We start from the raw sequence: 19996 nt of genomic DNA, 5'->3' as shown, positions 1-19996 counted from the left end.
GAGGAGCCTGATGTGGGGCTCGATCCCACAACGCCGGGATCACGCCCTGAGCCGAAGGCAGACGCTTAACCGCTGTGCCACCCAGGCGCCCCTATATTTACTTTTTTGAGTAAGACGAGCTGCCTCTAAAAAGTTTCCTGCTTTTTTTTTTTTTTTTTTTAAATCTGGGTGGCTATGGTCAGTCAGCTTGGAATGGGTTGTTCTTGTTTTGGAGGGAGGTCACACTAGTGGCCCCCATCAACTAAGTTTATATACAACAAGGCAACAATTAATGTTCTAGAAGATGGCCTAACAGGACTTTTTTGTTGTCTTTTTCAAGCTGCCGTCTCAGTACCCTTTGGTGTGTAGAGATTCTAGGTTACTGGGGTAAGCAAATTGGAATAAAGACCACAGAGATTGCCGTTGAGACTCTGACCACATCTCTTGAGTTCAGCTTTAATATAACCTCTTTGAGAAATTGAGATAGCTCCAAAAGAGGTCCACTGGCAGAAGGAGATCCAAGGACCTTCAAAGGGTAAAGTTAGGCTGGAAGAGGGATACTGGACCTGTGACAGTGATTTAGGTCATACTGTTTTTGTTTTTAAAGATTTTATTTATTTGAGGGAGAGCATGAGCAGGGGGAGGGGCAGAGGGACAGGCAGACTCTGCATTGAGCCAGCCTTGGGGCTCAAGTCCTAGGACCCTGAGATCATGACCCAAGCTGAAGTCAGATGCTTAACCGACTGAGCCACCCAGGCGCCCCTTGGTCATACTGTTAAAAAAAAAAAAAAATTAAGGTGAAATTTGCTTCTATCACTTCAAAGTAAAACCCCTTACTCATTAAGCAGTTTCTCTGTATTCTCTCCCCAGCCTCTGGCAACCACTAATCTCCATTTCATTTCATTTCTATGGCTTTATATATTCTGGAAATTTCATATAAGTGGAATCACATAATGTTTGATCTTTTTGTCTGGCTTCTTTCACTTAGCATAATGTTTTGGAGGTTCATCTTCTAGTATATGTCAGTACTTTATTCCTTTTTATGGCTTAATAATATTTAATTGTGTGTATATATCACAATTTGTTTATCCATTCATCTCTTTATGAACATTTAGGTTGTTTCTATCTTTGGCAATTATGAAGAGGGCTGCTAAGGACCTGCATGAACATGCACATGATTCCCTATATTCAGTATTTTGGGGTATATACCTTGAAGTGTCCTTTTGGGCATATATCTAGAAGTGGAATAGTGGGGTGATATGGTAATTCTATGTTTAACTTTCTGGGGAGCTGACAAACTGTTTTCCTCAGCAGTTGAGCCAGCATTCCCAGCAGCAGTGTAGGAGTATTCCAGTTTTGCCATAGAGTTTCTTACGAAAAAGCTGCTCTCCTTTAAGTTATTATTCTTCTATAGGTAAAACATGGTTCTGTGACTGCATTCAAGATTTTTTACTGTCTTTAATTTTTAATGGTTTGATTATGATATGTATGGATATGGATTTACTTTGATTTATACTGTTTGGGATTCGCTAAGCTTCTTGGAACTTATAGATTTTTATCTCTTGCCCAAAATATTTTTGATCATTAACACTCCTTCTTCTCTCCATTCTGGGACTTTGGTAATTTGAATGTTAGACCTTTGTTATTGTCCATGGTTCTCTAAGACACTGTTAATTTTTTAAAAAACCTATTTTCTGTCTGTCGTTCAGGCTGGATAGCTTCTAGTAGTCTGTGAAGTTCACTGACTTTTTTCTTATCTCTGTTCTACTGTTGAGCCCATTCCATAGGGTTTATTTGTTTGTTATTGTGTTTTTCTCTTCTAAAGTTTCTATTTGGTGCTACTTTACGTCTTGTTTCTTTGCTGATATTTTTTATTTTTCATTGTTTTCAAGAGTGCTTGCTGTTGTTTGCTGAAACACTTTTTAAATATCCACTTTAAAGTTTTTGTCTGCATATTCCAAAATTTGTCATCTTGGCATTGGCATCTGTTGATTTTTCTTTTCTTAATAGAGTTGATATTTTCCATCCACTTCTTTTGCTGAGTTGTTTTGGATTGTATGAGACTGGGTTTTGTTTTGATTATATGGAGAGTGTTGATAATTTTGTCTAGCATGCTGTCAGCCTGGTTAGGTTCAGGTCACAGGTTTCATCTGTGCATTCTTTGAGCTGTGGTTCTAATTTCAGTTTAGTTTTCAAAAGCCCTTGTAGTATCGTTTGAATCTGCCCTATGTAGGCCACCTGATGATCAGTCTGGATCTGGGCAGTAGTCTGTCTTTTAGTTCAGTTCCTCAGGTCTTCGGTACACAGAATAGGATTAGATCCATGTGTGCCCAGCTTGGCAGTTAGTCCAGAAGTTAATAAACAACTTTATCATGCTGGTTTCCAGAGCTCTCCTTCGTATTTGTTCTCCCTTCTACTTTCAGATTCCCTATGGCTTCTCATTTCCATCCTACAGCCAGAATGCTAGGGTTTATTTGCCACATTGGGCCACACACTTGTGCAACTGCATCCACCACATCCAGGGCCCAGTGGCAGAGAATGAGAACGCCTTGGGATTTGGCCCCACCTTTTTGGAGCTATAGCTCCACTTAACTGGAGAGAAAGGTTTCCCTGCCTCAGAATTGGGGCTGCATTAACCTTTCTTTCATTACTGCAGTCTGACACTGTTATCAGGTAATTGCTTGGAGATAGGGGCATAGGAGAATGTAGAAAAGAAAAAAAAGATTGGGTATTTTCGCATTCTCCCTGAGCAAAAGACATTCCTTTCCGAGTTGTCAAGCCAGAACTAGAGAGCTTTTGGACCTTGGTTTTTCTGCCCCAGGGCCTACGTCCAGTGCATTTCAGTTTGGGGGATACGAAAAGAGAAAAAGTGGTGAATCACTGTTGGTTGTGGGGATTCTGAATTCTGGTTCCCTCTTGTTTCATGTGCTGCTATTTACTTTTCAGGGTCTTCAGATTGCTGTTTCATGCTTTCTGTCCAGATAGGAGAGACAGCTTGGAGTATGCTTAATTCCATCTAACCTGCGACTGAAACATCTATCCGTTTGTTTTTGCTATTAAATGGCATGTGCTTGATTATGTGGTTCCAGTTTTTTTCATGTTCTCTTTTAACAGACTGATCCAGAAAACATGGCTACTGCAATTAGGGAGGTGGGAGTTTGGAGACAGACCAGAGCACTCCTACTGAAGAATTACCTAATCAAATGCAGGACTAAAAAAAGTAGTGTTCAGGTAAGTTAAATGACTTTCTTATGCCTTCTTGCAGTTTTTGCACTGACATGTTCCATCTTTAAGAGAGGATTTATTTTTCTGGATACACTTTTATTATAATTTTATGTCATTAGGTCTCTCTAATGTGCTTGGGAAGTAAAAACTTGTGTCAGCACACAAAAGTACCTAAATTACCTAATCCTTTCTGAATGTTAAACATTTTAATAATGATTCATAAATTTAGTTAATTTCTGATATCATTGTGTAAGTTTGAATTTTTAGACATGTATTTCCCAGGTTTCATGGAATTAAAAAAATTCCACAAAAAACTTTGGAACATTTTTCCACAATTTATTCCCCATGACTTACCGTCTTTTGGGTTCTGGATTGAATTACCCAAGATTACTAAAATTATGTCACATGTTTGTTCTCAACAAATATACATTACTTTAAAAGATAAAAGAAAGTAATAACTCTGGCTAACCAGTATATTGTTCCTTTTCTGAAGCCAGCATAACAATTAAACTGCAAGGTAAAACAATAGTTTATCCCTATTCAATTTAATAGAGTATGGTTTTAATAGTAGACATTTAGTTTTAAATCAGATTTGAATAAAGACATTTTTATGGTGAGCCCTATTAGGGCTGTTATTAGTGTTTATGTCATTTCATTTATTATGTGACTTGAATTTTAAAGTATTTCAGTGAAACTGAATATAAGGGAAAAATTGTGTAATATTCCTGTTGAGTTAGGTGAGATGCTCAACACAATATTTTTTTCAGGATAGAACTGCTTTTACTTTGTGTGCTTAAGAAAGGAGACCCAAATTCCTCATGTTTTTTCCTTAGTATTACATTGTTTGCATAGAAATCTTGATGATATTTGCTGCCATTGGTATATTTTGTAACCATCTTGTTTGTCTCCTTTATTATAGGAAATTCTTTTTCCACTATTTTTTTTATTTTGGTTAATATTAATTAGTATGATGCATCCAAATAAGAAATACGAAGAAGTGCCTGACATAGAACTTAACCCTATGGACAAATCTATTCTCTCTAACCTAATTCTGGGATATACTCCAGTGACTAATATTACAAGAAACATCATGCAAAAAGTTTCTACTGACCATCTTCCTGAGGGTATTGTGAGCTTATATATGGATTCTATCTATAACAATATTTTTCTGCTTGCTTTATTGAGTAAATTACATTCTTAACACTTTAAAGATATGTCCCTTTGCCAAAAATAGTTTAATAAAAATTGTTAAAATCATGCACTCCTGCTGAAGCATGTTTTATAGGTCCTAATATTTTATATTTAATTCTGAGACCGTTTATAAAAGAAGCACATTTGTACAGAATAAAAGATTTGAAGGCATATTTCATTTTGATTCTGACTCATATAATCTAGAGGTATAAAGATTACAAAGCAGTAATCATTTCAGACTGTCTTGCCTATTTATGGAGGTACACGGTGTAAACAGAAGTGCATATTTGGAGACTATGACTGTGGCTAAGTAACTAAGTCTATTTCTCTCAGTTTGTACTTCTCACAAGAAATAGACTGGAAAAGAGTGTGAGTGATGTGGTACTAATGAGCCTAAGGTGGCTGTGAGAGAACCCAAGACAAGAACTAGAGAAAGTGACAATTTATACTATGATGATTAATTTAATGAAATGCTAAATTGTTGAAAATAACAGATTAACATATTGTCTCATATCAGATAGTTTTTAATTAACTTCTAGTATGTACCATTATAGTTTTGGATAATGCATCACTGAATGAATAGATAATGCTTATTCAATCAGGAGCCAGATAACTTTTTCCCTGTTGGTTTCTTTCTTACTTACTACTGTTTAATATCTTATTAGTATATGTTTGTTGGTTTACTGAAACATAAGTAGCATGGATAAGCATTTAGCAAGCCAGCTCAAAAAACTGATCAGAAATGTTGAGAACAAAATTCTTTGGTAATTCTGAGTTAGAGGAAAGCATATACACCAAAGATATCCAAGTCAGTATGTATTAACTTAGAGGCTAAAATAGTAGAAATATATATAGATTTTTTTTTTAAAGTTCTGTCTTTGTAACAGCAGAACTGTCTGAAAGTGGGACATGCATCCATATATGGTAACATGACTGGTAAGATGTTGAACTAACCCTCTCTTTATTCAGATCAATCTGTGTCCACTTAAAGGTCCAGAAAATCATGACAATTAACACTGAAGTAGTACTTTATAATTTACATTTTTATGTTTGAAATTGCATTTGATCTTAACAACCAGTGTGATCAGCTAGGTATCAAGGATGAGGATACTGAAGTTTCTCTGCTCACACAGCTAATAAGTAACACAGTTAAGCACATAATCCTATGTTCTTCCATTTCACCACATGATCTGAAGCTTCTGTAGTGAAGACTAATTGCTTGTAAATGAAACTCTAAGAAAATGTTAAAAAAATTGGGATTAGCTGATGCGAAAGGAATCTCAGTAGAGATTGTTTTCTCCATATATTATCTTCTAGGAAAGGAACAAGCAATATGGGGTTGAAATGGCAATTTTTATTCAAAGAGTTGTGTCTTAGTTACCAGAGTACATATTTGGTTTCTGAGGATAATGGAATTTTCTTCAGAAGAAGAAATATTTGAAAATAAAATATCTGTTTGCTTATCAAGGAGCTATTTGTATGCTTTACTTTGAAATAGATAAATTGCATAAACTGCATAATGAAGTATATGCTAAAATAAACTTCATCATATTAATAACTTATGTGTTACACAGACGGATAATTTATGTACGCAGATGACAGCTGAGAAATAGTGTCTGAAATTGTACTATTAGTCATTATCATGGAGTATATTTTTAGAATGGCTCTATTTTCTTGAAAGAATAAAACAGAAGTGCTTATAAAATACTATATTCATCAAATATGCTAAATTTGGTCTATTGTTTGGTGATAAGCTTTTAATTTGTGAGTTAACTTTATTGCTATAATATTTTACAGTCATAATTACTGAAGAATATGCAAATGAAAAAGAATTGTTAGTATCCAGTCTTTCTAAGCCTAACAACTTTGTGGGTGTGGTTTTCAAAGACTTCATGTCCTACGAACTCCGTTTTTTTCCTGATATGATTCCAGTATCTTCTATTTATATGGATTCAAGAGGTAAATAGCTATAAGTAATCTTCTAAATCAAATAAATGCATGTCCTTGCTGCTTTCGGTTCATATGCAAAATTTGATGGGGTCCAACATTGGCATTTTCAATTGTACTTAATTGTTCAGAGAAGAAAACTTTAAGTGTAGCATAAATATATATAAACAAATATCTGTCTACATCTACATGTAATATGAAATATAATTTATATAACATCCATTTTAATTTTAATACATCTATATTATTTTAATGACAATAACAGAAAACAAAATTTTATCTTGAATTATATGACTTTCTGAATTGGTATTTTTTTCTCCATGTAATTGTTTTTCACATGTGGTGTGCTACATATCTAAAATTTCAAGGTCTTGGACCAATGAACTTTATTAGTTTTATGTTTATTTCATGGAAAACAGCCTTCAGTGCTTAAACCTCTGAAGAGATTCTATCAACCACAAACATTTACTGAGCAGTGTTAAAGTCCCTCATGCTGAGTACTGAATTTGTGACTTAATTCCAAAAGGCCCTTAGAAAAAAAAATTTTTTTTTCCTGTCTTTTTAACCTGGACTTGTCCTGGCATTTGGAAGTGCTTTGAATCTGATTAAATCACTATAAAATGACTTACCTTGAAACAGAAAAGTGACTTATTTTAAATAACCATGTTTACAGTTAATTTATTTCTATGTAACTCTTATTTCAAAAATTTCAAATAAATAATCAGGAGTGTGCTGTTCTCTGCCTTCAAAGGGCTATTGCTTAATTTCTTTGGTCCTACGGAGATTGAGTAATTATATTGCTTTAGTAACCCTCCATAGGTTATCTTTAAAAGAAAGCACTTACATGTTGTGCAAATACTTATGTCTCACATTTTGTCCCCATAGCTGGCTGTTCAACATCATGTGAGGCTGCTCAGTACTGGACCTCAGGGTTCACAGTTTTACAAGCATCCATAGATGCTGCCATTATAGAGGTAACTATGATAAAGGAAGAAATATAAAGCCAAACCCTTTATTTAAAAAAAAAAATTTTATTTATTTATTTGAGAGAGAGAGAGAAAGCCAAACCGTATTTTAAGAATATGCCCTGAATATTTACAGTTAGGATTTGGTTTGTGTACTGTCAAATATACAGAATACATATTACACCTCCTTTAAGAGGAAAGATAAGGAAGAAGTCATGTTTTCTGATTTAATATCTTTCAGACCCCACTTTTATTTGATGGTTTCTAAGCATGTGAACTTAGCATTCCATATATCTATGTTGTTGTATCTGTGTTGACCATAGGTAATATTTATGAAAGATGTATAGTACAGACTTTTCCCCTTGAATAAAAATAAGTTTAAAGAAAGTCAGTATTTTTATTATGCTAATCATAATAGTAGATTTCATTTTTTATGTAACAAATATTTATCACTTATTTGCTAAGCAGCGTTTCTTTTTTAAAAGATTTTATTTATTCATGAGAGACGGGGCAGGGTGGCAGAGGGAGAAGCAGGCTCCCTGTGGAGCAGGGAGCCCGACGTTGGGCTCATCGGATCATGACCCGAGTTGAAGGCAGACGCTTAATTGACCGAACCGCCCAGGTGCCTGCCAAGCATTGCTTCTGAGTGATATACTAATATGAATTCATTTAATCTGTAGCAACCATATGAGATTTGTGCTATTACTGTCTCTATTTTACATATGAAATTGAAGCACAGGGAGATTGACTTTCCAAAATTCAATTAATTAGTGGCAAAGCTAATGCAAACTTTGGCTTTTTGGCTCCCAAGTTTGTGTTTTAATACAGTACTGCCACTAGGGTTGTATATAACTATTGCAGTTATAATCTAAAGACATGTTTAGACCTTATTGAGTGTCTCACATTTTAGTAGAAAAGAATAGGAGATCTTGAATAGGAGACCTATCTCTGTTAGTCATTACACTGCTATGTAGTAAAATAACTACAATTATAATGCTTTACTTGACAGGGTTGTTGTAAGAACCAAATGAAAGGTGTAGGATTGTCTTATAAACTCTTACAAGATGGTATAAATATATTAATATTACCCAAATTCAATAATATAGAAGTTTAAGGTAAAGACAGTGAAATACAGGATCTCTATCACTTTGAGAATGTTACACTACTTACTTGTGTTTTAGCCAAAGACCTTAGCCATCCACAGCCCAGACCACACTGGATGGATAGGCAGAACAAATCTTATTTTAGACAAGATAGAAGTATCATATGGCATAAAGTTTCATTTTTCTGTCTATACGTGCTGCATATATAGATTTAAAACAATAGGACATACTATTTAAAAGATTTTTTTAAAGAGAGTCTTTCATGGTACTAATAATCATTCCTTAATTCCTCAATTTTATAAATGCATATTTTTGTTAAGATGTATATAATTGTCTGCTTAAGATGATAATTGTTCAATTTTATTTTCTTTGACAAGTTATTTCATCAAAATTTATAGCCTTTTCAACTGTAGACTTATGGTATGCTTCCAGAATGAATAAAAGCAGTAATGTACGCTATATCATGATATTGGGGTCAGTCACTTTATTTCAGATGTGGTTTTTGAGGATTATATTTGTAATAGGTTCATACTAAATTTGGGGGTGTAATTGTCATTTTATTGGGGGCCACTATCAGAATTAAATTCATTGATTGTATTTTCCAATTCTAGCTGAAGACCAATATTTCCTTTTGGAAGGAACTGGAGTCAACTAAAGCTGTCATTATGGGAGAAACTGCTGTGGTTGAGATAGATACCTTTCCCCGAGGAGTAATTTTAATATACCTAGTTATAGCATTTTCACCTTTTGGATACTTTTTGGCAATTCATATTGTAGCAGAAAAAGAGAAAAAGTTAAAGGAGTTTTTAAAGATAATGGGACTTCATGACACTGCCTTTTGGTATGTTATTATAAGTTTATTATTTAGTATGATTAATAATTAAGTGTAAAGATCTTCAGTGTTGTTATTTTGTAGTTCACTCAGTTTGAGGAAGTGCTGATCCTTTTACTTACAGTGATTACTTTTGTCTTAAAATATGAGACTAGGCAACAAGCTTAGCAATATATTGGCTATTTTTTTTTACCTTAAGGGAAGTGGTATTTGGAAAACTGATGTTGATATTACATGTTTAAATTTTATTTCACATTTTGTCTTAATTGATGAGGTGTGTTCTATGTATTTCAGTGTATAGGACATATGAGATATTGGAAAGTTAGAAATTACGTGTTATAGTCTTCCCCCATAACATAACTTATGCATGTTATTAAAAATTTAATTAAAATGATTGAAGTTTGCATATGTGATATATGGTTTTTTCCCCTGGGAAAAAAATTATTCGTGTGAGTTAAGATGAAAATAGACAAAATAACTTATAGAGAAACAAATTTGAAAAATGTTTTCACAAGTGAGCTTTCATGTGTCAGCATTTTTATATAATGATTTTATAGAGGCATGCATTTTTATAAATAATTCTGAGTGAATTTTCCTTACTTTTCCCACTGTGTAGTAGGAAAATTTATTTTGACCTCACTTTAGGGGAAAAGTTATTACTGTGCATGTGAGTTGGTGTTATAGTCCATTTTACAAAATTATATTCCATTTAGCCCAATGCAGCAATTAATGATAACACTTTAATAATGGCACTTCACATAATGGGGTCATTGTGTATAACATATTTTCTTTGCATGTTTTTTTTCTCCTGTCATTTGAGTAGTGATTGGTTTTTAAGATGTGTTAAATTATTAAAGTGCTTTGTGAGGAAGCGGTAGTTGGAAGCATTTAGGCAAATCAATTTCTTAGTGCCTCAGTTTTCCCTCTCTAAATGGTGGAGTTAGTTTTGGTAATGGAGGTATCTTTTTGTCCTATTTCAGTGCTTTTATGGTAGCACACATTAAATCATGATCTGCGTACGTTAAACAAACAAACCTAAGTACTGTAGCAATTCCATTGATCTCTGATTTGGGAAAACATTTTGAATAAATATAGTGAGTCCATTGTTGATCTTGCTCTTACATTGTATACATGTAGTATGTTGTTGATTAGTGACTGTGTTCATTGGTTGATTAGTGTTGTTTTAAAGTACCAAATGCTGTCAGAAGTTTAATTATAGCACAGGCCATAAGAAAACTGTCATTAAACTCTTGTATTTTAAGAAAATCAGAAATGTTGCACATTTTTGAACTTTTGAGAATATTAAATTTAAATTAGTCATGAATTGTTATTAATTTGTAAAGTTTTTTTGACTCTTAAAAAGATAATCACTGTTTTATCTCTGTCAGATTATACTTTTACCTTTAACTTAACTAATGTATTTTTAATTAGTTATAAGAGCATTAATTTTCAGTAAAGGAGCATACACAGGAAAGAATAAAATTGCTAAAATAAAGCTGAAGTTTTGTTTGAAATGATTTTTAACAGCCTGTGCATTTAACCATGTTTGTATTCTCCTTTTAGGCTTTCCTGGGTTCTTCTGTATACAAGTTTGATTTTTCTTATGTCCCTTCTTATGGCAGTCATTGCAACAGCTTCTTCGTTATTCCCTCAAAGTAGCTGCGTTGTGATATTTCTACTTTTTTTCCTGTATGGGTTATCATCTGTGAGTATTTTAACTTGAAGTGGGAATAAAGAACTGTCAAAGTAATTGATTAATATAGCAAAATATTATTCTTTGGTTTGATTTGTTACTAGGTTACTGATAAATGAATTGTATATAGCATCATTGTACCTCCATATTTTTAGGAAAGGTACAAAATAGTCTCAAATTTAACTTGTTTTCATATAATGTCTTTCACATACAATTTCTGAGTCTATCTTTTACTATCATCATATAATCAAATTATGTGTATAATTAAGGTTGTCTAATACCAGACTTTTTCCAAACCCTTTGTTTTTATGAAATCCTGACTATTTCAATTTAATTTATGTTAAAGATGATGATTTATAAGGATATGCCTTTCTAAATATAGTTCTTTGGCAGTGTTGATATTCATTTAGTGTATTGGCTGAATGCAGCCTTTGTTTCCAGTGGTTCCAGTTTCCATTTTGATTGGCTTATATGCCTGTGCTATACCGGTTAAATTTTTTGATGATCATCCTTGCTCTTTAACATGATAACTTACAAACAACTCAGACTTCTATATACAATTACCTGATTTTGTATCTTATTAACCTATCAAGTTTAAAAGATGGGGTCTCTGCTTAAAAGCTGGTTGGTTTATTGTTTTGTTCACATATGTATACATCTAACTGCAGAAACATGTGACTGCTTATGGTTTCTATAGTGTAGAGGTAATCATGTTTTCCTATAGATAATTGTAGTTTTTAATGTTTGTCATCTTAAATTTTGTTATGTATTTATCATGACTTTACCTGAAAATAAAATGCCATTGATTGCACTTAGAAAATATTTCAATGAATGTAATTTCCGATGAAAATAACTTATTCTTTCACAAGTAAAATTAATTTTATTTTCATACCAGTGTATGTAAACAATGCATTAACCTTAATATTTATATTTTACAGATATTTTTTGCTTTAATGCTGACACCTCTTTTTAAAAAATCAAAACATGTGGGAATAGTTGAATTTTTAGTCACTGTGGCTTTTGGATTTGTTGGCCTTTTGATAGTCTTCATGGAAAGTTTTCCCAAATCATTAGTGTGGCTTTTCAGTCCTTTCTGTCAGTGTACTTTTTTGATTGGTATTGCACAGGTAGGTGATATATTTATCTTGCTTTCACTAAAAATTTTTTCTCTTCAGTTCCGTGAGGGCTGTTATACTACAATACATACTACCTTGGATTTGCAAAGAAATTATTTTAAAATGTCCACATGAGAAAGGAATGCTGTTTGAATGCTGGAGTACATTTTATCTGGGTTTTATTTACATTTTCTCCGTTTCTAAGTTTTTCCTTTATATGATCTGTTTACAAGTTTTCTACTTCGTGCATTAGTATGTCTCAGTAATCTGTTTCACTGCAATAACTCAGTTTGTTAGAAGTTGTTGTTTTAAGCATCAGGTTATCTGGATTGCTCTGTGGCCTGGTTACATTGCTACTTTGGTAAATTTATCTTGGATGTGTACCTGGCAGAAAATTGTGTGTGGAGTAAAAGAAATTTTCATAACTGTCTTAGTGAAATAAGTAGACCTGGTGGATTTTATTGGGTTTATTTTATTAGGGTTCTTGAGATTGTCATTCATGTAAATAATATTTATATTTATTTATTTTTAAAGTTTTTATTTGATTTTTATTAGTCTTTATGGGGCAGTCAGGTTCTAAGGGAAAAATTCTTAAGAGAAACTGCTTTATATAATAGAACATAAATTTGGTTAATGTATAAAGAAAAAATGTAATTACTAATGTAAGAGATGATTCATGTTGACTAGATAGAATATTCTAATTTGTGAGATCTAAGATAGATTGTTTATGAGCATTGAGTTAAACAAGTTTTAATTATGTTGGACCTAAGAACTGTTGTTTACACATTTTAAGGGTCCACTGAGTTCTCCTTCACTTAGAGAAGTAGAATTATAGATTCATATGTTTTGTTGGTTGTGAGAAGGGCTTTCAGTGTTTATTTAACCTGTCTTCATTTCACGGATGAGGAGAGTGAGATCCAGAATGGTGTGATTAAGGTTTATTCACCTAATGGCAGATTTGCGACCTAAATGAGGCCTCAGCCTCTAGTATATTTCTTTTTGCTCTCTTACGTATATGTGCTATGTACAATGTAATAGTTGTGTTAATTATTCAGAATACTTTCTCCCTTTTCAGCATTGAAAGGATGCTGATCATAATTTTATCCTCTAATACTTAATTTGTTTGACTTCCACGTGGACCATTTGTTTGCATCAGTTAGTATTAATAGCATACTTTATTATTATTTCATGTGATACTCCTTGCATTAGAATTAAAAGCCCCAGGAGTGGATATATACTAGTTTTAGAAACAACAGTAAAAAGGATTGAAATGGATTGTTGTGATAAACTTTTATTTTGGTAAGGCTTCTGTTGTTTTCTTTGTAAATTCATACTACTGATTTGGTAGATTGTTTAATCTGTTAAAAGACCCAGTTTGGTTACCACCAGTCAGGATATAATGAGTGACTCTAGTGTTAGCTTTTAGTTATTTTTATCATTTTCATATAATAAAGTTGGTGTTTCTATTTTTCAGGTCATGCACTTAGAAGATTTTAATGAAGGTGCTTTATTTTCTAATTTGACTGAAGGCCCATATCCTCTAATTATTACTGTTGTCATGCTAGCACTTAATAGTATATTCTATGTCCTCTTGGCTGTCTATCTTGATCAAGTCATTCCAGGTATGCAGGTAGTTATTGGATTTTACTTTAAAGGTTTTTAGTTTTTTTGCTCACACAGAGTCAACTTAAAAATTTTTTTTCTAGCCAGAGTACCCTAAGTCATGATTGTTGTCCAAGCTTTTAACTTAATTTTAAATAAGTATATTTTGTACCTGTGTCGTAACCACTAGTGAACGTAAGGAGAGTCTGTTAAAAAGGAGCAGTTTGCTTTGAAAACATTATGTCTCTAACTGAATTTATCTCTGTCCTTCCCTGTGTCAGTCTTTCTTGGCTAAAGTATTTTGCTTTTACCCTCTAAGGTACAAAACTATGAAGTCATCTTATAACTCCTACCATTCTCCTTATCTGTTGTGGATCTCTAGCCAACTCCTGTAGATTCAAAATATTATTAAAATATCTAGCACTCCCTTGACTTTCCTTTAAGTTTCTCATTATACTTTTGTCTGTGTTCAGACCTGCGCTTACATGGTAACTACTAGATACAAGTGGCTTTTAAAATTTAAATTAATTAGAATTAATTAAATCAACAGTCCATTTCCTTGGTAGCGCAAGTCACCTTCTGACTGTTCGGTAGCCACGTGTGGCTGTTACCATATTGTACAGTACAGATAGAGGACATTTCCATCACTGCAGGGGATAGGTTGGGCAGTACTAGTCTATACAGTTGTAATGCCTCTCATCTCATTACTTACCTTCAGTCTATCTAAAACTTCACCATTCCCTTTAATCAAGTTATTCACCTGCTCAGAAATCATCTTGCTGGGCATATCCTAGTGCATTAAATAGAAACTCCTTATGTATTAATGTCCTTCACAATACTTTTATATATTTAATCCCTTCTTTTCACTCTCTCCCTCCATATTGTGTTCTGTATTCATCCTGTTTACCTATTTAAACACAGCTCCAGCAGATCAGATTGTTTTTAGTTATTCTTAACCAAAAACCATTTTAATTGGCTTAAACAAGAAGGAAATTGATTGTTTTACTTAGAATGAAGTCCAGAGATAGGCTAGAATCCCAATTGGTTGACTTGCTCAACTGTGTCATCAGGGATCCACTTCCTCCATGCTTTGGCCACCTGTGTCTTGAGTCTGGCAGGTTTGCTCTCTCTTCATGGGTTGCAGTTATATATGCTTCTTTCTTCATGTCCAGGGGAAGAGGGAGGGTGGATCTTTCCCCCACCTAAAATCTTTGCTTTTGTCTGATTGGTTACATGCTTACAGCTGGAGCAGTAACAGTCCAGAGAATGCCACATACTGAGTAGATCAGTTAGGATCTCTGTAGTTGTGATCAGATCAGATGTGGCCATCTAGAAGAGGAGTGGATATTAAAAAAAAATGGGAAGTGTCTGTTTTTGGGAGGAAGGAGGTGAAAATGGATATATACTGTGTGAGCAACCAGCACTGTCTACTGTGTCTAAGTCTTCTATTCCTGTCCTGTTGCTGTGTTACTCTCCTAATTTTAAAAAGTCTTCTCCATGAACTGTATCCACTTTTCTAAGTATTAAATACTAGCTGTTTTCAAAGACTCTCTAAGATGAGACTCATTTAAGCCTTCAGGATATATTTCCTATCTAGGTATAAACTTTTCCTCTTTTGAACTCTTATTAGCACCATGCATGACATATTCATGTTCTACATTGTGTTCTAGCTGCTTGTTATATATGTGTACCGATAAAGATGTAAGTTACCTTAGAACAGAAAATGCGTTTCACTCACCTTCATATCGTCATGCACTCTAAGTATCTCAAACTGTTTATGGACTAAAATTATTTGTCATAAAACATATTTTTCACACAATGCCAATTTAATACTTTTTATGTAAATTTTAGATCTAGGTCACAAGTTTCACGTACTGCTTTTATGATTTAAAACATGGTTTTTAGAAATAATTTGTTACGATAATTAAGTCTTTTTTATTTTTCAGGGGAATTTGGCTTACGGAGATCATCTTTTTATTTTCTAAAGCCATCATATTGGTCAAAGAGCAAAAGAAATTATAAGGAGTTATCAGAGGGCAATGTTAATGGGAATATTAGTTTTAGTGAAATTGTTGAGCCTGTTTCTTCAGAATTTATGGGAAAAGAAGCCATAAGGTACCATTTAATCTTTGGCAATTTAGGTATAAGAAGTATTGATGGAACCTGCTACATTTAAATAATTTTTTTTAATGTATATAAGTATTATATCTTAAGAGATTTGGTACACATCTCATGATTTTTAAAACAGTATTAATATGGGCTACTTCTTTTAAGTTCTTTTTCTTTGTAACCATTTAGAATAAGGTGTTAGGTTTGAAATTTTATGTTTCAATGGAAATTTTTTTTTTTAAAGATTTTATTTATTTATTTGACAGAGATAGAGACAGCCAGAGAGAGAGGGAACACAAGCAGGGGGAGTGGGAGAGGAAGAAGTAGGCTCATAGCTGAAGAGCCTGATGTGGGGCTCGATCCCATAACACCGGGATCACGCCCTGAGCCGAAGGCAGACGCTTAACCGCTGTGCCACCCAGGCGCCCCTCAATGGAAATTTTTTAAGTCGTAAAACCTATTGTTTTACAGTTAAGCGGTTTTAAAATTTGTTCCATTATGTAGATTGAAACAGAATAAATATTAACTTTATAATTTTATTCAGGCTACGTTGTCTATATTATCCTTTGTTAATTTCATAGACCTTTGGGTATTGGGAGATAATTAAAGTTATCAGTTTAATTTCCATTAACCAAAGAAATTCACTACTGTGGCTTGCTAGATACTCAAAACCAAATTTAAAAAATAACAGGAAAAAGAAGAGAAATAAAATAAAAATGGAAGAAAAAGTGAAGTGTTTTTCAAATTTAAGAGAAATATATAAAAGCAAGAGAGAGCCAAATACTTAGGATGTAATAAGTGGGCTAATGGTCTGCCTTCACAAGGGCAAATTTTAAACTGGTTAATGAAACCATTAATTCTTTAAAATGTTAAGACGCTTAAAGTGGAATGAGAGAACCACTTCACATTTATAGATAGTTTGAAATGTGTGCTGATGTGACGTATAGCATTTGATTTTTAATCTCCCTTAACCGATGTAACAAGTATTTGATAAATTATAAATAGGAAAGTATCAAAGATAAAAAGAATCTATAAATTGGGCCAAATGCTGTATTTTAGAAGTTGGCTTGTTAATGAAAAATGAATGAATGACACTTAAAAATGGAGAGGAGTATTATATACTTCTGTGGTTTCTTTAAAATAATTCTATAATTATTGTCAGCCCTCTTAGGTTTATTGTTTTAGTAGAAAGGTACTTTATTATTTTTCCCATTAAATATGACAGCTTTGATAAAAATATTATACATGGAAACACACATCCTTATAATTTAGTTTAAATACTTAAGTAGAAAATGGTGTTTTTCAGAATCAGTGGTATTCAGAAGACGTACAGAAGGAAAGGTGAAAATGTGGAGGCTTTGAGAAGTAAGTAAACTAAACAATTAAAAATCCTGTTAGACTCTTTTTTTTGATGATCTTGACAAACTGACTCTAAAATTTACATGAAAATGCAAATGACCTAGAGTACTCAAAACCCCTTTGAAAAAGAACAGAGTTGGAGAACTAGTATTACCTTTTTCAAGACTTCATATAAATGTTCCACTTATCAAGGCAGTGTAATTTTGGTATAAAAACGACAGAAAAATAGATCAGTGAAACAGAACAGAGAGCACAGAAATAGGCCCATATATATATGGATAGGTGATTTTCAACAGAGGTACAAAGATAACTTCGTAGAGAAAAGATGGACTTTTAAACAAATGCTCTTGAAACAATTAGGTAAAGTGAGCGTTGGTTTGTCCTTGGCACCATATACAAAAACTAACTGAAAAATGGGTCGTATAGCTAAATGTAAAACCTAAAAGTGTAAAACTTCAAAAAGAGCAAAACATAGGAGAAATGCTTTGAAACCTTGGATTCAAGAAAATTTCTCAGATATAGCACCGGAAGCACAAACCGTAAAATAACTAATTGATAAGTTGGACTATAAAAATTAAAAAGGCTTCCATTCTCTGTAAGACCCTGTTAAGGGGAATGAAAAGACAAAGTACAGACTTGGGAGAAATAGTTGTAAATCATGTATCTGATCAAGGACTTTGATCCAGAATAAAGACTTCTCAAAACTCAGTATTAAGAAGCAACCCAATTAATGGGTAGAATATTTGAATAGACTCTTTGCCAAAGAAGATATAAGGATAGCAAATAAGCACATGAGAAGATGTCCAACATTATTACTTATTAGGGCAATGCAAATTAAAACCATATCACTACGAATTTAGTAGAATGATTAAAATTATTATTTTCTATATGTTATGCTGTGCTTACCACAAGTGTAGCTACCATCTGTCCCCACACAGCACTGTAGAATGATTAAAATTAAAAAGGCTGATCATACCAAGTGTTGGTGAAGATGTACAGCTAGAACTCATACATTGCTGGAGGCAATGTGAGGTGGCACAACTACTTTGGAAAACAGTTTGCCAGCTTTTGAAAAAAGTTAAATATACACCTATAATGTGATCTAGCCATTTTACTTCTAGGTATTTGGCCAAGAGCATAATTTTATAGAAAGACTTACACATGAATATTCATCGTAACCTTATTTGTTAAACAAAAACTTAGAATGACCTAAATGCCTATCAGTAGGTGAATACACAAACCAACTGTGGTATACCCATACCATGGAATGCTATTCAGCAAAAAAAAGGAATGAATTCTTAATACATGCTACAACATGGATGAATCTCAAAGTAATTCTGTTAAGTGAAAGAAGCCAGAAATAAAATAGTAATAGCACACGATTACATTTGTATAAAATTATAGAAGAGGCAGAGCTAATCTTTAGTGAAAAAAAGCAGATCAGTGGTTACCTGGAGATGGGTGGAGTTAGATAGAACAGGCAAAAGCGGGAGACAGCACTTTTTGTGGAGATGGATATGTTCATTGTCTTGATAGTGGTGATGGTTTTATGGTTATATACACATTCAAACTTAGCAGATTATTTGACATATGTATAGTTTATTGTCAACCATATCTCAATAGTGTTATTTTAAAAATTAAATCAAGTGACTCTGGGTTGTGAGATTGAGCCCCGTGTTACGCTCTGCTCCGGGCATGGAGCCTGCTTAAGATTCTCTCTCTCCCTCTGCGTACCACGCCCTTCTTAAAAAAAATTTAAATCAAGTGATTATAAATCGTGGTTTAACTTCTGAACTCTTGTTACACTGGTCTATTTATCTGTCCTTGCTTCTAACTCTTTGAACTATTGTAGCTTTACAGTTAGTCTTGATAACTTTAAATATTGTATTTTGGGCACTTTGTATTCTCATGTACAGAATTACGTGGAAGTATGTTAGAATCATTTTATAAGTTTTCAGCACTATGTTTGTTTTGGTGAGTTATTTTCAAGGGATTTGTCCATTTCATTTAAATTGCCAAATTGATAGTTACAGGTTGTTCATAGTAATCTCTTCTTATCTTTTTAATGTCCGTAGAGTCTGTAATGATGTTCCCTCTCTTCATTTAGTAATTTGTGATTATTTTTTCATTTGCTTTATAGTGGGTTTATCAATTTTATTAGTCTTTCAAGGAATGAACTTTCGACTCTGATGGTTTTCTTTTTTTTTCTAAGATTTTATTTATTTATTTGAGAGTGAGCGAGCGAGAGAGAGAGAACATGATCTGGGGCAGAGTGGGGGAGAGAATCCAAGCAGACCCTGCACTGAGTGCAGAGCCCATCACAGGGCTTGATCTCACAACCCTGAGATCATTACCTGAACCAAAACCAAGAGTCAGACTATTAAACAACTGAGCCACCCAGGTGCCCCTGACTTTGTTAGTTTTATCATATATTTGCTTGCAGTTTATTGAGCTGTGTTACTCTCCTTGTTATTTCTGTATTACTACTTCCTTTGGGTTTAATTTGTTCTACTTTTCCTGGCTTCTCGGTGTGGAATCATTTATCTATCTCTGCTCTTACCGTTAAGCTTTAGCCTCCCTAATGCTCAATGGCAGAGGGCAACCATTATTTTACTGTGGTTAAGGAATCTCCAGTTTGCCTGGAGAGTTCTTCAATCAGTCCGTGGATTATCTGGGATTGGATGGTGATCTGGGCACATAATTGGCTAATAGGCTAGTTTGTCTAGTGGACTGTAGGTGGGATAATTTGCCTTTTTTCAATATGGTCTCTCATCCTTCAATAGGCTCATTGAACTGGAAGCAATTGAGTTGTTTGTTTGTTTGTTTATATGTTTGTTTTGTGCCATTTCTTATTTTCCCCCTGTTGGCTTCTTAGT

The 19996-nt window shown here is 33.5% G+C and overlaps 1 protein-coding gene across 2 annotated transcripts in view; it reads left to right on the top strand.

Moving 5' to 3' along the window:
* Positions 1-19996, top strand: part of ABCA5 (ATP binding cassette subfamily A member 5) — a 70132-nt gene that overhangs the window by 9950 nt on the left and 40186 nt on the right. Inside the window, exons 2-11 of one of the 2 annotated variants that reach the window (XM_034641177.1) lie at positions 3094-3210; positions 4124-4328; positions 6193-6354; positions 7228-7316; positions 9022-9251; positions 10806-10947; positions 11874-12062; positions 13525-13672; positions 15599-15767; positions 17068-17126. In XM_034641177.1, the coding sequence (XP_034497068.1) occupies positions 3109-3210; positions 4124-4328; positions 6193-6354; positions 7228-7316; positions 9022-9251; positions 10806-10947; positions 11874-12062; positions 13525-13672; positions 15599-15767; positions 17068-17126 (1495 nt within the window). In that variant the 5' untranslated portion in view covers positions 3094-3108. Of the gene's footprint in view, positions 1-3091; positions 3211-4123; positions 4329-6192; positions 6355-7227; positions 7317-9021; positions 9252-10805; positions 10948-11873; positions 12063-13524; positions 13673-15598; positions 15768-17067; positions 17127-19996 lie in introns of those variants that run through there. The other variant, XM_019804841.2, reaches the window with a different exon arrangement.

Source organism: Ailuropoda melanoleuca, chromosome 13 (genome assembly GCF_002007445.2).
Source record: "Ailuropoda melanoleuca isolate Jingjing chromosome 13, ASM200744v2, whole genome shotgun sequence".
Taxonomy (NCBI): domain Eukaryota; kingdom Metazoa; phylum Chordata; class Mammalia; order Carnivora; family Ursidae; genus Ailuropoda; species Ailuropoda melanoleuca.
Note: the sequence above shows the minus strand (reverse complement) of the source record. Positions and strands in the feature narration are given on the sequence as shown.